This window comes from Salvia hispanica, chromosome 6 (genome assembly GCF_023119035.1).
Source record: "Salvia hispanica cultivar TCC Black 2014 chromosome 6, UniMelb_Shisp_WGS_1.0, whole genome shotgun sequence".
Lineage (NCBI taxonomy): Eukaryota > Viridiplantae > Streptophyta > Magnoliopsida > Lamiales > Lamiaceae > Salvia > Salvia hispanica.
In genome coordinates this window covers 23253091-23268073 of record NC_062970.1, presented here as the reverse complement: position 1 = coordinate 23268073, position 14983 = coordinate 23253091, and the positions used below count along the sequence as shown (strand labels likewise).

The 14983-nt window shown below is 35.8% G+C and overlaps 1 protein-coding gene across 2 annotated transcripts; it reads left to right on the top strand.

Moving 5' to 3' along the window:
* Nucleotides 1–1450: 1450 nt before the first annotated feature.
* On the top strand, nucleotides 1451–5728 carry LOC125193277 (protein JOKA2). 2 transcript variants are annotated; one of them, XM_048091047.1, is made up of 7 exons: nucleotides 1451–1628; nucleotides 1698–1792; nucleotides 2414–3663; nucleotides 3755–4112; nucleotides 4492–4641; nucleotides 4730–5329; nucleotides 5445–5728. In XM_048091047.1, exons 2-7 carry the CDS (start codon nucleotides 1763–1765, stop codon nucleotides 5448–5450), a joined length of 2394 nt encoding a protein of 797 aa, XP_047947004.1. In that variant the 5' UTR covers nucleotides 1451–1628; nucleotides 1698–1762; the 3' UTR covers nucleotides 5451–5728. The 2 variants fall into 2 exon arrangements, with proteins under 2 accessions (XP_047947004.1, XP_047947003.1); XM_048091046.1 differs by having other exon boundaries at nucleotides 1457–1628; nucleotides 5429–5728.
* Nucleotides 5729–14983: the final 9255 nt, after the last annotated feature.

Sequence of the window (14983 nt, the reverse complement as noted above, 5' to 3'; positions counted from 1 at the left end):
TACTTTATTTAACTCACTACACAACTTGATTAAATCCCGTGTTGAAAAAAAATGCCTCAAGTAACGTGGGACGGAAGCGTAGTTAGAGTGGCGAGAAAGTAAAGTATAAGAGATAATAATATAGAAGAGAGATGTAATTACATTATTCTCTTACTTATTTTACTTTTTCTCCACCCTAATTATTTATTGTCCTTTTCGCAAAACAACGACCTAAACGAAATGTCTCACTTATAGCGGCATGGAGGGAGTATTAATTTTAAATGAAATGTGAGTAGAATGTGTGACTCGATCTACTACCATGCATAGTACAAATGAACTGAGACTCCTAATTGCGGTCGAATTAAAATGTAAAAACGAGACTCCTATTTGCGGACAGAGGGAAATATTACGAAAAAAAGTACTTATAATGATATTATTTGCCTGAATTTTTTTACTGATAGAAAATAATAAATACAGATAAAATTCATAATATTATTCAACAAACTAAAAATTAATGGAAAAAATTTAACTTTTTGAGAATGCCAAAGGCCAACTCTTTTAATTTTTAAACTTTTCTATAAATAATATGTTGGGTTACACGAAAAGTCAAAAGCTTTAAATAAACTTGTGTCGGCCTAGTTTTAAATATACACGCTACATCATTTAATTGTTGCATAAGCAACTAAATCAAAAGCTCCTTCTAAATATATTTTCCACCGAGTTTGAAAATTCTTCTTATATATTGTGCAAGTGTATGTTATTTGTTATTTGTTATTTTTGCTCATGATACTTCAAGAAAGTCTTTTCTATCCTTTTATGGTTTAATAACAAAAACAAGTTAATAATCTTCAATGATACTTTGTTCCTCTTCTAATATGTGTTTTATTTTAACTCAACACAAATTTTAAACAATTATATAAAGAGAATTAGAAAAATGGTACGTTCATTCTACTTATATTTATTGTCACTAATAAATTTGAAATTCATTTTAAAAATAACTACACCTTCAGTTCTACAAAAATAAAAATATTTGATATGATACTGAAATTAATCCTTAGTTTGTAAAATAAAAGAGACAAGAAGAATGATAGTTAAAATAGTGTTAGTGGATAGTATTATCTATATTATTATTAGTGTTTAATGATAAATTATAATAGTATAATTTGTAAATAAATTAATGTAATAAATTTGAAAGAACGAAAGATAAGATTTGTTAATGACCAAATAGGGGTAAAAATCCAGTGCATCACATGTAAGCAATGTATATCAACTACATTAATTTCACCAATTAAAGGACCGCGTAACACGCTATCAACCAATTGCTCAACCACTCGATTCTTCCACTTGATAAGCTCATTGATTTTCTCGTTTCCTTTGGCAGCAAGAAAAGCAATGAATTAATTGGCTAAGAAATGTTAATTAATCGAATAATAAAAAAAATAAATAAAAGTAAAACGATATTGCAAAATTTGAGATCACACTCTTCACATACTCACCTTCCTTCTATATATAACTTCATACACACAAAATGCGTGGCGTTTCAGTATCTCTCTAACCTCTCCCTCACTCGTTGTGATAATCCATACTTTGACGCGGCTCACGGATACGCGTGGATCGCCGTGATTTCGATCAAAACCTGACTAATCGTTGTGAGGATTTATATTATTTGCTCTTTCGCCGTTGATTTTGTTGGAAAATTTACGAATTTTATTTTCTAGGGTTGGGGCTTGGCTTCGATTGAGTGCTGGATTCTGTTTGCGGCTTACCTGGAACGCTATTAGCTATGGAGGCTCCGTCTACTGTGGTGATCAAGGTATTTTTTTTTTTGTTATCAGTCCATTATCACTTTCCTTTTTAGTGGCTTATTTGGAATTGTGGTTTATTTTTGGCTTGTTTCGTTGAATGTATCTTTGTTCGTTTTTATTTGCAATTTTTGGTAGGTAAAATCTTTACTTGACTGTACTTCTTGTTTGTTTTCTTCATATAGTTTATGGTTTAAATTATTCTCTGCGCGTTGAGTTTTGTAATTTTATTTTTTTCTGCTTTGCGCTGTGAGTGTTTTTGTTCTATTCGTGAATTTGGTGGTGAAAAATCTAATCTTGACTGTACCTTCGTGTTTGTTTTTTAATGGAGTTTGTGGTTCGGATACTTCTGTTCGTGTATTTTTGTCTGTAATCAATTACTGATTTTGTTGACAATATTAATTAATTTTGGAGTTTACAACTTTTTCACATTTACACTTTAATTGTAATAGTTATGGCATATGACTGCAATTTGTATTTCATAATCTTGCTTTTTGAATCAATCACGTGTTCTATAAAATGCTTCCTTTTGTATAGTAGTACTTGTTTTAAGGGGTTTATTCGCTTATGTTGAACTCTGTTACTATTATTTTCTTTCTTGGAGTTCTTACATTTTGTGTTGCTTTCCGCAGGTCAAGTATGGGGATATTCTTAGGCGTTTCAATGCTCCTATTGATGACAAACTTACTGTGAACATGGATGTGCTGAGAGGGAAGATCCTCTCCCTCTTCAGCTTTTCTCCTGATACCGATCTCATGCTTACGTATGTTGATGAAGATGGGGATGATGTTGCTCTTGTTGATGATGATGATCTTCGTGACGTCGTGAAACAGGGCCTTAACCCCGTAAGAGTAACTGTGAAAGTGAAGAGTGATAAAATTGACAGTCCAACTTATCCTAACCTTAGTTCCACACTTCTAAGGTCCGCTCCTGTGCACCCTCTACCAAATCTGAGTGCTGGTGTGTCTGAGGTTCTGAGGAATGTCCCTGAGCCTCTGCGTGAAGCACTTGTGAAACTTTCCGAAGAGTTGGCATCTAAGGCGACATCCACTTCTCCTGGTATCTGTGACATGGTTGACAACCTGTCTAAAGTCAGCTTATCCTATTTGGGCCAGCGTTCGGTCTCTGCACCGATGTCTAACATGCAGAATGTTGTTCCTGAGAGTAGCTCAGCTGCAGATAACAAATATGCTGAACACGTCAAGGGTTCTGCCACAGTGGAAAAGCCTAAGACATCTGCTAGCACTGAAAAGAAGGAGGTCAAAGTTAAAAATGTTACTGGGCCGAGGAAGGATTGTCCAACTTTTGACTTTAATGCTGTGGCTGCAGCCCTTGAATCTGAGAATTCCAGTGGCAAGCCTGAATCAGGTGGTGTTCCCTTTACTATTCGTGGCAGAGAAAAGGTCAGGATGAATGGTGAATGTTCTAATGGAAAGTCGAACCTGTCGAGTAACCCTCCAGCAATTGCAATTAATGTTGGCAAGGCTGCAGAAGTTGGTCCGAATCTCCATTATCAGATTGAAAAGGCTGCAGAATTTGGACCAAACCCACGTGATCAGTGTGATATTTTCTCTGATCGTGTGAATGGCCCCGGAAATGTGAGATCTTCCATAATTGATGATCTCAAGAAGGAAACATCTCCTTACAAAAGTGGTGAAGGTTTGGGCTCACTTGGTGGTTTTGGTGGCATGAATGCATGCCCATTTTCTGGTACACTACTAGAAAATATCTCAGCTGCTCCACCACTTTCTGCTTCTGAGGCAAATCTCTTTAGGAGAAGCCATTTTCAAAATGATACTGGTGGGAATATCGTACATCGGGGGGTTTGTTGTGATGGTTGTGGCGTCCATCCTATAGTTGGCCCCAGATTCAAGTCTAAAGTGTAAGAACTCATATGAGTCTATTTACTTATGAATTTGATTAGTTAGATATAATTTGGGTTATTGTTACTAACAAGAGTTTTCCACTTGCAGGAAGGTGAATTATGACTTGTGCCGTGTATGCTATGACAAAATGGGGAATGGCAATGATTATGTCAGAATGGAAACCCCAGTAGTTTATCGACATCATTTGCCACATTTTCGGGTTAGGGACCAGGGTGTGTTCCCTCATGTTTACAGAGGTTCTAAGGTCAAACTAAGTTCGGTGAAGCTAGATAGTCGCTTCATTCAAGATGTTAACATATTTGATGGTACTGTTATGGCACCTTTCACTCCATTTACCAAGATATGGCGGATGAGGAACAATGGTAGAGTTGCATGGCCCCAAAAAACACAACTTGTTTGGATTGGAGGCGATAAATTGACTGATACCCTTTCTACTGAAGTTCAAGTAAGTGATATTCTATTGCATATGATAAAAAATTTTAATTCATTAAATATCTTCATTTGCTAGGACTACATCCCATTTCTGGAATTTGTATGGTTCCTTGTTTAGCATTTTTTTTACACATATGGTGTTTGCTTTTTCGTACGTCTGTGCGTGTTTTTTTTTGGGGGGGGGGATGTGATAAGGTTTGCTGGGATTATGACTTGGGCAGTTAGGTTGTTATACTTTATATAACCTTGTATAGTAATTGATTCTAGTTGTTAATGTTTCTAAATTGTTGTGTATCTAGTATGCTTTTCAAGTAGTTCCCTTCCCTCTAGATAGCTCTATGGTTGTGTCAAGAGAAATTCTTAATATGCATCTGGTTGTGTCTGTTTGCCAGGTTCCTGCTGCTGGATTGCAGGTAGACCAGGAGCTTGATGTCACCATTGATTTCATCTCTCCAGAGCTTCCAGGGCGCTATATCTCATATTGGAGAATGGCCTCGCCATCTGGCCAAAAGTTTGGACAGCGGGTTTGGGTTTTAATCCAGGTCAGTAGCTTTGATGTCACTGTGACTGCATTTTTAGCGTATTTCATGAAAGCTGATTTTTAGATTGGTTCTGTGAGTTTCTCCTTAGGTTGATGCTTCTACTGTAAAAGAATCGCCTCGTGATACTGTAAGAAATTTGAACCTTAACTTGCCCCCGGCAAGCAGCTCCTTGAATGGCCTTGAAACTATTAGCGTGGATTGTGAAGCAGTAGCAGAGGCCAGTCGCCAGAAGGCTGATAACTTGAAAAACACAGAAAATGAACTGAAATTCCCTATTAATGATAGCTTGTTGGTTGGCAATGGATCTGAATGGAGCTCTTCTCCCTCTCCTGCTTCTTCATCAGTTGCATATCCTATCATCGACCTGACTGATATGGAACCACCTGTCCCTTCTGATATGGAACTACCTGTCCTCTCGACATCTCCTGCTATGTACATCCCCGTGCTGCCACCGCCACCACCACCACCTCCTGCAGTACCCATTGCCGTTGTACCCGAATCTGTTGAACTTCCCGAAAAGCATCTAATGGAGGATAAACTTCTGAAGGAACTTGCTGAAATGGGCTTCAAACAGGTTGATCTAAACAAGGAAGTCTTGAGGATGAACGAGTATGATCTCGAGCAAGCAGTGGATGATCTCTGTGGTGTGGCTGAGTGGGATCCCATCCTTGAAGAGCTCGAAGAGATGGTAGGCTCCCTAACTTTATCATCACGTTTGCTTGTTGCCTTACCACCCACATCTGCGTTACTTATGTAACTTTCTTGTGTGTGCATTTGTAACGTGTAGGGTTTTCGTAACACAGAAATGAACAAGAAGTTGCTGAAGAAGAATAATGGGAGCATCAAGCGCGTCGTCATGGACCTAATTGCTGGAGAGGAGGATGTGTAGGATGGTTAAAGATCCATACATATAATGGATATGAATAAATGGTTTGGACCTCAATGGCTATGTTAATATGGTACGCCCTTTACAGCATCTTCCATGGGGGCTTAGATTTTATGTTGAAGTTTTAATGTATGGTTGGTGAACTTGCTAGCTATGTTTATAAACGTATTTCTCATTAATATCCATTTCCTTTTAGTTTAATTACGTATGCTGTGGATCTTTAGAATTTGAATTGTATTTGTGGTATTTGGTATTGAATATGATAGTATTATCGAAAAGAAATCCAGGCTCGTCATGCGTTTCATTGTGAGATTTTAGAGTGTGCAACTTTGTGGCCTAACACTGCGATTTGTCCATATGTTTTCGAATTACAAGAATGTGTATTATTTCTTCTTTGAGGCTGGAATGCATACAATATTGACCTGATAAAATGATGATGCAATAATTTCGTGTTATATGTCATAAATTGACGTCGAATTATGAGATAATTTTTATGCAGTGCCAACCTAATAATATGAAAAAAAAAATCAACGAGATAATCTATCGAGCGATACAACCTAATAGGAGAATTTGGACATGCCTAAGTTTCTGGAATCGTCAGTTCCTGTGTTGGAAAATCTTGAGCGTGTTTTGCGGTTCCAATTCCGAATCGGCGGTTTTTTTTTTCTATCGGTAGTGGAACCGTCGGTTTCTAGAATTTTTTTTGCGTTTTGACCTTGATAAATGATGATGCAATAATTTCGTGTTACATGTCATAAATTGACATCGAATTTGAGATACTTTTTCATGTTGTGCCAATCTAATAATATGAAAAAAAAGTCAATGACATAATCTTTCGAGCAATACAACCTAACAGGAGAATTTGGACATGCCAAAGTTTCTGGAACTGCCGTTTTCGGTTTTGGAAAATCTCGAATCACAACTGAACCTTGAGCGTCTTTTGCGGTTATGGTTCCGGTTTCGAATCGGCGGTTTGTTTATGTTCTATTCGGTTTGGAACCACCGGTTTCTAGCGGTTTTTTTCGTTTTCGGTTTGGTTTTACGATTTTTCGACGGTTTTTGTAGTTCTGGTTGAACCGTTCAGAACTGGCTGTTCCAACATGGTTTTGGTTCCAGAATTTTGGAACCTAAATTAGTCCACGGTTCCAAAAGTGACAGTTTTGATTCCATTTAAATCTCACGATTACGGTTTCGCAGTTAACCGTCCGAATTGTAAACCTGTGGCATCTCAGGAGTATTACACTTCTATGACCATTAAAATTAAGAATTAATTTTATTTTGGTTTGTTCTTTTGAAAATAGACATTTTTGTAACGAACCCGCCTTCGGCGAAATCCGATTAATTCTGCTCGACCGGGTTTGCAGATTAAAGCTGAAAATCTCCTGGCGAGTGATGGGGTTTGAACCCAATTTTTGTTCTCTTTAATATGGTGAAATCCATTCTCTACTACTAAATAATTGGATTAGGTTTGTTTTTTTTTTTTTTTTTTTCTCTCACTTTTTTAATTTGCATTAAAATCATATTCATTTATGATGTTTTTCATTTTCAAAAATTGGAGGGAGTAATGAAACAGGACAAAGGATAAAATGCACCGGTAATATTTACCCTCCAACATTCAAATACATATTTTTGGGTTCAAACAAGCCTTTATTGTTATTCACTTGTTCGCTTTGCAATCCCGTGATTAAATATGATACTTCATCTGTACCTTGTTAAGTGATTCATATTCCTTTTTCGCTAAGTGATTCATTCATTTTTTGTCTCTCTCTCTTACTTTTTCCTTCTATTTTTTAATTTATCTTACTTTATTCTCTCTACTTAACCTGTGCCGAAAAGTAATGCCTCATTTATTAAGGGACGGAGGGAGTATTTTGTTTGGTTCATGATACTGAATCTCACAACTTAAAATTCTAAATGTATAATCATGTGAAAATTAGTTATAGTCATTTCCATTTAAATAAATAATCTCAAAACTTAATATTAGATGGATTATCTAATGATAATTAGTTATGATAATCGAACGACACCTTCCTCGTGCATTCTCTCTCTTGTTTGTAAGTGTTGAACGACGACATCTCTAGTAGAGGTAAGTAACCTCTTAGGTTTCCTTGCGAAGTCCGCTCCTATATTGAACCACTTGCGTATGATCGGCTAAGTCAGAAGAGATCTCGTCGGTTTGCTTTGAGAATTGAGAGTCTTCTGCGTTCCTAAGAGGTTTGTGAGATTCGGTGTGGTGTTGTGCGATTGTGTGAAGTGGTGGCCGTTGTGTGGTAATTGTTGAAACGTGGGATTCTGAGATAAGCACTTTGGTGTCAGTTCACTGGCTTACCTTGTGACATTCGGTGCATGATTGATTCGTGTGTGGTATCTGCTAGTGCAAGCTGAGCCATCTGATCTTCTGCACGCATGTTTCCTTTCTGTTTTTATAAGATTTCATAACCTTGCTAATCTTTTTGCTAAGTATACAGGTGATACTTGTGAATTGCTTGGACTTAGAACTATGAAGATCTAAGTGTAGCTAGGGAGGGCTCTTGCTGTATCTTGTACCTTAAATCGTTATTTACTTATTTATTTGGTCTATTGCTCAAGAGATTGACCATCTCCATCTTTTGATCTTTAAAGAGGTCGTGCTTTAAATGAATCATTGATGGTCTAGTCCATAGAATATTAAAATTCAACAAAAAGTAGAAATGTCAGTTTAACGGACAAAACTTTAGACTTCGACCATCAAGCAAAATGATGAGGAGGGGCTATAAAAAATGGATTACTTAGTATGTCACATGCTTGCGTGTATGAATACCATAACAACAGCTACTCCATGGATGAATATACTGAACGCCTCACCTCAACAGAGTCCAACGCATGTCGAGTATGATTGGGGACTGCCCCGATTTCCCCAACGTGCACGAGGTTCTCAAGACCAATGCTATGAACAAATTGTTAGGTTTGGTATACTGAAAAGAATGTTTCGAGCAAGTTTCGCTCGAATAGAATCTTGCTTGTATACATAAAATTCTATAATCTACTTTTAACCCGATTCAGTATTATTCGAGCAGTTTCGCACGAATAGAATCAGTATATTATTACATTGTGTTTGTTTGTGCATTTATAAGATGTTTTATAAACATTTAAATGTATAAGAAGCAAACAAAGTCTAAGTCTTTTTCTTAGTAGACTGGTTGTGGGCGACGTCCACTTTAAGGTAACACAGTCGGTTCTATGCAATGCTTTGCAAAAGAAAAAGAAGAATTTCACAACCCAGATAGGCCTAGACTACCTATCGTCAAAGGTTGCAATGTCAATCCGATTATTTCTAAGCCTTACTGAAATATGATGACGTTGGTGTGGTATAGCACTGAATGGATCTAACAGCAAGACGTGTCTTTATGATATCTACTGAAAGACTAGGTCTTGATAAATAACTATTTCTTAATCTACATACGTTAGCATTGAGCATATGGTATTGATTATGCACTACTTTTACTTATCAAATCGTGCGGGTTTTTTCGTAACCCAATAATCCCGATATATTGGGTAGTGGTGATTAATATCTAGCGGTGCTAGGATTGCTATTATGTTGAATTGCGCACGAGGTGAGTCTCGTTTGATAATGTCCTCAAGAGGAGCTCGAACAAGGTTTTATTATTCGGAAAACTGGCCAGTTGGAATTTAATTATTCCATGAATAATATATAAGTGTTTCTTGCTGAGTCCACTCTTGGAATTAATAAGATGTTAATTAATTAATTCCATAACAGACTTCAATTAATTAATGGACATTTATATCTTAAGCGCGGGATATAAATAATATAAATAATGGAAACCCGGATTGCTTGTAATTTCGGATTTGGATGGGGAGTGCAATATTACTTCTGTAGTGGCTGCTCGTAATATTCCAATATAAGCTTGTATTAAATTGTGGGTTCAATTTAATTAGTAAAAAGCTAATTGGAGGAGCCCATATCCAAAAGCTTCTATAGATCCCTGACTGAGCCTAATATGAACTTAATATAAATAGGAGAATAAAGGAGAGACAGAATCACAATTATTATTAAATGAAACTTTCGTCCCCCTCTCTAATTAGTAGAGGAGCTCGAAAATTTTTAAGCTCTCCCCCGTGAGGAATTTCTGTCTTCTTTTTATTCGAGTCCTACTATTTTGATAAGATCAGCCCACCTGATATCGAGATACAGTTCGGGAACCAGTCAGAAGATCCGTGGTCTAGTAATGAAGATCATCGTGGAGAAGACGCGAACAATCGTCGATTCTTTGGAGAATCAAATCGGTAACTCTAAATCGTAGAAATCATGTTTATGATTTATATTTCCTAAGCATGAATTATTTGCGTTCTAGCATGCAATTATCTGTTTAACATGTGAATTGATTAATCGCATAATAGGTCAAATAGATCCGTGTCTGATTATTTTTTTTGTACAAGTCTTCCGATGGGCAAAGGGCACCATACCCCAACAATTGGTATTAGAGCCAATTTTTGACTCTGATTATGTGGATTAATTTCATGTTATGTGAATTGCTTGAACGTATTATTTTCTTTGCTTTACTTGTGTTTTTGTTTTTCGTCAAACTGGAAAAATACAAAGTACGGAGAAAAAGATGACTCTCTCTCACGCATGGCTACCTTTGTATCTCTTGTGCAATAATGTTTTTCAATTAAATATGTAATCATTGCATGTATGGTTACAATTGTAATCATCAATTATTAATTGAATGTTGCTGTCGCGATTTTGGCAATGCTTTGAATCAATTCGCGGTGCGTGAATTTTGAATTGTTCGCTATGTTCTCGCGCTGGAGAAAAATCGCGACAGCAGCGGCGATCCGGCAAGGCAGCGTTACTGTTGGCAAATCAGCGACGGGTGCGGCGACGCAGCGACAGCAGCGTCGGCACCGTGCAGTGCGCCGGCGGCGCAACGTCGACCATGCAGCAGCGGCGAGCGGGCAGCGGTGAGTGCGGCGACACTGCGACAGCATCCCACAACGCAACGCCGGTGGAGTTACGGGCAGCATTGGTGATCCGGCTCGGGGCCGATGGCGCAGCAGCGTTGTCAATGTTCAGACGACGCTGAGCCAGGTGCGTCCTCGGAAGCGACGGCAGCGCTGCAGCAGAGCAGTGGGAGTCCGACGGAGAGCTAGATTAGGGGTTTTCCTATGCCTCGTTCTCGTGACTTTGCTTTCCAAAATTTGATTAGGGTTTCCAAATCCTTGGTCAATTTTGGAAAGAATTCAAGATTAATTTGGAAATAAGATTTGAATATATCTTTTGTAGATTTTATATATTATATTAGATTTAATATTGATTAAATCATGGGTTGATTAGATTTTCCCCTTATTTGTGGATTTATATGGATTTAATTCCTAGATAAATTCAAGTTATATTTGGAAAATGACAATATAATTTTATCCTATATCTTATGGATTTGTATGGATTTATTCCTAGACAAATCCTAGTTGGATTTAGATAATATGATAATATTATTTTATTCTTATGTTATGAATTTATATGGATTTATTCATATATGAGTTCTAGATGGATTTGGATAATAATAATATTATACTTTATTCTTATCCAATGAATTTATATGAATTTATTCATATATGAGTCTAGATGGATTTGAATAGTGATAATATAATATTATCTAATTCTATGGATCTATATGGATTTACTCCAAGAAAAATCTTAGATGGATTAGGATTAATATTAATATTAATTTATTTTATCCTATGGATTTGAATAGATTTAATTTTATTTAGACAAATCCTATATGGATTGAAAGAAATATTAATCCAAGTTATCCTTATCTTTTGGATTTATATCCTAGATAGATTAGGATAAAGATAATATATAAGAAAATCCCTATTTAATTGGATTCAGATAAATTAATTTATCGAAGAAATCCTATGTAATGTTTGATATATTCTAGAAGTCCATTCTAAATTGAATTAAGATTTGTATAAATCTTGGTTGATAGGATTTTATTTTTATTTTATAAAATTATGATGGAATTGTTTCTGTCTAGTAATATCCTAGTACGATTTAAATAATGACAATCCTAGATCAACGTTGTCTTGAATTGAAGGATTTGACTTTATCGAAATAAAATCTAGAATAATCCTAAATGGGTTTAGATAGTTAACTCTATCTTGATAAATCCTAAATGAATTTGGATAATTATTATCCAAGATAAAACTTAATTATTTAATTGATTCTCCCTTAGCTAGATTAAATAATTTTCGATAATTATCCTGTGTGTTAAAATGTCATGCATTAAATGGATTTATCTGTTTATTTGGTGTTTATTTATTTTAAGTGGATTATCTGCTTTATATGCTTATGTGATAATTATGCAAAAACCATACAAAATATCTAAGTGGTGATTACAACAAGTGCATTGTATACGGTCTCCATCGGTTGGTTTGCAAATTTTATGAAGCTAGTTTCTAATATTATCGTCACCCATTATTTGGGGACAATAATCCTACGAAATAGTAAGTTCATATGGGCAGACTTCTCAAATATAAATACTGTGAACTAGAAAGTAGTTTCTAATATTATCGTCACCCATGTTGTGGGGACAATAATCCTAAGAAATTACAAGTTTAAGAAGTTCAAACAAAATTTATGAGATAGCTTGGTTTTGTTATCAGCACATGAGGATTGTTATGTGAGTGTGTTGTAGAAACAAGATTCTGTAATGCTAAATCTGATGGTCGTGCTTAGACAACATTTGGCGGCCATGCCTTGCTGCGGTCTCTGGACTATTTGTCGGTGTTGTGACCAGTAAAATTGCTAAAAATTTTAATGCGTATTGACCTCTGCTTGAGGGTACAAAATTTTAATTTTACAGTTGCAAGATACATAATTGTTTTGTGGTTATTTGCGATTATGTATTGAGCATGAGTATGTGATAATAAGTTTATTTGCCAAATCTTCATTATGTCATTTAATATTTGTCTGCGATCCTTAAAGAAAGTAAACTCGAATGCCTAAATTATGTAGACCGGAAACGAAAATGGATAAGATTCTCATCGCTGAAAGCTTGGAGTTTATACTCAATGATTCATGTCCTCCATTTCCTCGACATAATTCCACGAAGAATGTTCGAGAATGCATTATGCATGTACTTGACAAGCTCTTGAGGAATAAGGTCAAGCTATTTTCCTTTAAGTAGCTCGACAAGTCTTGGTTAATGATGATGAAAGATGGATATCAATAGAATCTGTCAATATGATTCGATTGGAATATCCTAGAGTGACAGAATGTTTTGAGGATCTTTTGATCACTCAAATAGTTTCTGACACAAGTCATCGCCTAAAGTAATAAGAAATGACTACAAGAAGGTTTAACTGAAAAGTAGAAAATCTTCATAATAATAGTCGTTATATTACTGTTAGAGGAAAGTAACATGATAGGTGACGAATTCATAAAGGCTGCATTTTTCTTAAGTCCTAGTTCATTTGAACAAAAGATAGACATGGAAATGGGAGAGCCTGAATTGTCATCAAAGTTTGTTTAAAGCGAGAAAAGATGCTTTGGGAGTTGGATTGACCTAATTTACAGAAGGACAATGACTTACATGACAATGCAACTTCTAAGTAAGAGATCTTGATCCAGTTAGGTTTTTGTTGTAGTGGGAGCTATTAATGCTCAACTATTGTTTTATGGTTGATGCTTAGGGCATCATAGTATTAAAATAATATAAGTGCGACAAGGTTGAGTATTCAACAACACATCAACTTCTTAATCATTGAATGATAAAGTATTTATGGCTCTTAGTCTTAAGGCCAAGAAAATACTTAGCAATTGTTCGAACTGATCTAGACTATCAAGATTTTAACATTTCATTAAATAGCTTGAGAGTTGAGAAAGTCTGTTTGATACACTATGAGTTAGAATCATTTGATTTTTCAAGAAATTCAGAATACTTATAGAAGTGCAACATATAAAGACTAGCAAGTGTCAATGATTTACACCATAAGGAGACGAGCAAAGGGTTATGATCAGTAGTGGGAGTCTAATCTCCATTAACGAATCCAAGCATTCAGATAATGAATGGGATAGTTATGTAAGAAGGAATCCAAGTCTTTCTAAGACAAGTTTGATTTAGTGATGAGTTGTACTCATTAAAATCTTATCATTAATGGGATATGTTAAAGAAACTACCAACATCAGTACCTTGTACAAAACACGAGTTGTGGACTAGAGCGTCTCTAGTCTAGCACATCTCAAGGTGTAATGTTGTTCCAACACGTGTTGGAAAAGTGTCCAAGAAATTGGAGTTGAGTACTGAGGCATGTTTTAAGGTTTGTCCCAAATTATGTAAGGTTATAAGTTCTGTAATCTTCAAAGATATAATTCTTGTATGAAGATCAAGAGATGAACTACAAGCCTAACAGCGTGATAACTCAAAATAAAGAGAGAGATATCGGATTTTCCACATTACCAATAAGTCATACCATTAGAAACTTTTGCACTAATAAAATCAATTTCAGTACCTAAGATTGTAAGAACCATATCGTTGTGGGAGCGTTCCACTAGAACACAACAAGTTCATGGGTCTAAGAGTGTCGTAAGACTTAGAGTTAGATTAACTTGAACATAATCCCTTTAACTACAATGTAGTATTGGTTAATTTGGATAATCATCTTTGAAAAAGGTGATAGATTCCATATTACAATCTAAGATAGACAACATGGTTTACAAGACTTGCAATACTACCTACAGGTTGTGTCAGTCAGTGGGAGCAAGTATCTTTGCAAGTGTAAATGTGGATCTCAAATGGCTAGACAACGACAATGGGTTACGCCTAAAGAGAATTATCTTCTCGCTATCGTTGTACTAGGATTTATTCGATCCTATTGTTTATTAGAACTTACGTTAATTAGCATGTATCTATTATGATTGTCAAGACAACCTTCTATAAATAGAAGTCTTAAGGAAATCTTCTACCACAACATCCTAATGGATATGTAATTTAGGGCAAGAAACGCATGATTGGAAGCTTATAAAGACCTTCGTGGTCTTAGGCAAGCATCTATATCAGAGTATATGTGTTTTATCAACATTGTCAAGTATTTGGAATTTGACTTGTGTCCTTAAAAGTGTTGTAAGAACAAGTAAGTTGAAAGTGCATTTAATATGGTATTATTGGTACTCTACGATGATGAAATCTACAAAAGTTGCAAACAACTAAGATTGATATCTGGCGTAGGAAAACTGGTTGTCTACCCTGTTTTAAGATAAAGGACTAAAGAGAAACTAATTACATTCTGAGCATCTAAGTCCTTTTAAGATTGCTAGAAAGAATGTTGAGATTCTCTTAGGAATCCTATATATGTACATTCCTTAGAACATTTTAGCATTAGAAATTCCATGAAAAGGTTTATACCTTTCAAGATGGAGTTGTCTTGTCTCTAGTCAAGTGTCGTTTGACGCTTAGT

Coding starts and splice junctions, on each gene's coding strand:
- LOC125193277 (XM_048091046.1), top strand. CDS start 1,763: ATGGAGGCTCCGTCTACTGTGGTGATCAAG. Junction 4,642..4,729: donor GGGTTTGGGTTTTAATCCAG/GTCAGTAGCTTT, acceptor GTTTCTCCTTAG/GTTGATGCTTCTACTGTAAA. Junction 5,330..5,428: donor TTGAAGAGCTCGAAGAGATG/GTAGGCTCCCTA, acceptor TGTAACGTGTAG/GGTTTTCGTAACACAGAAAT.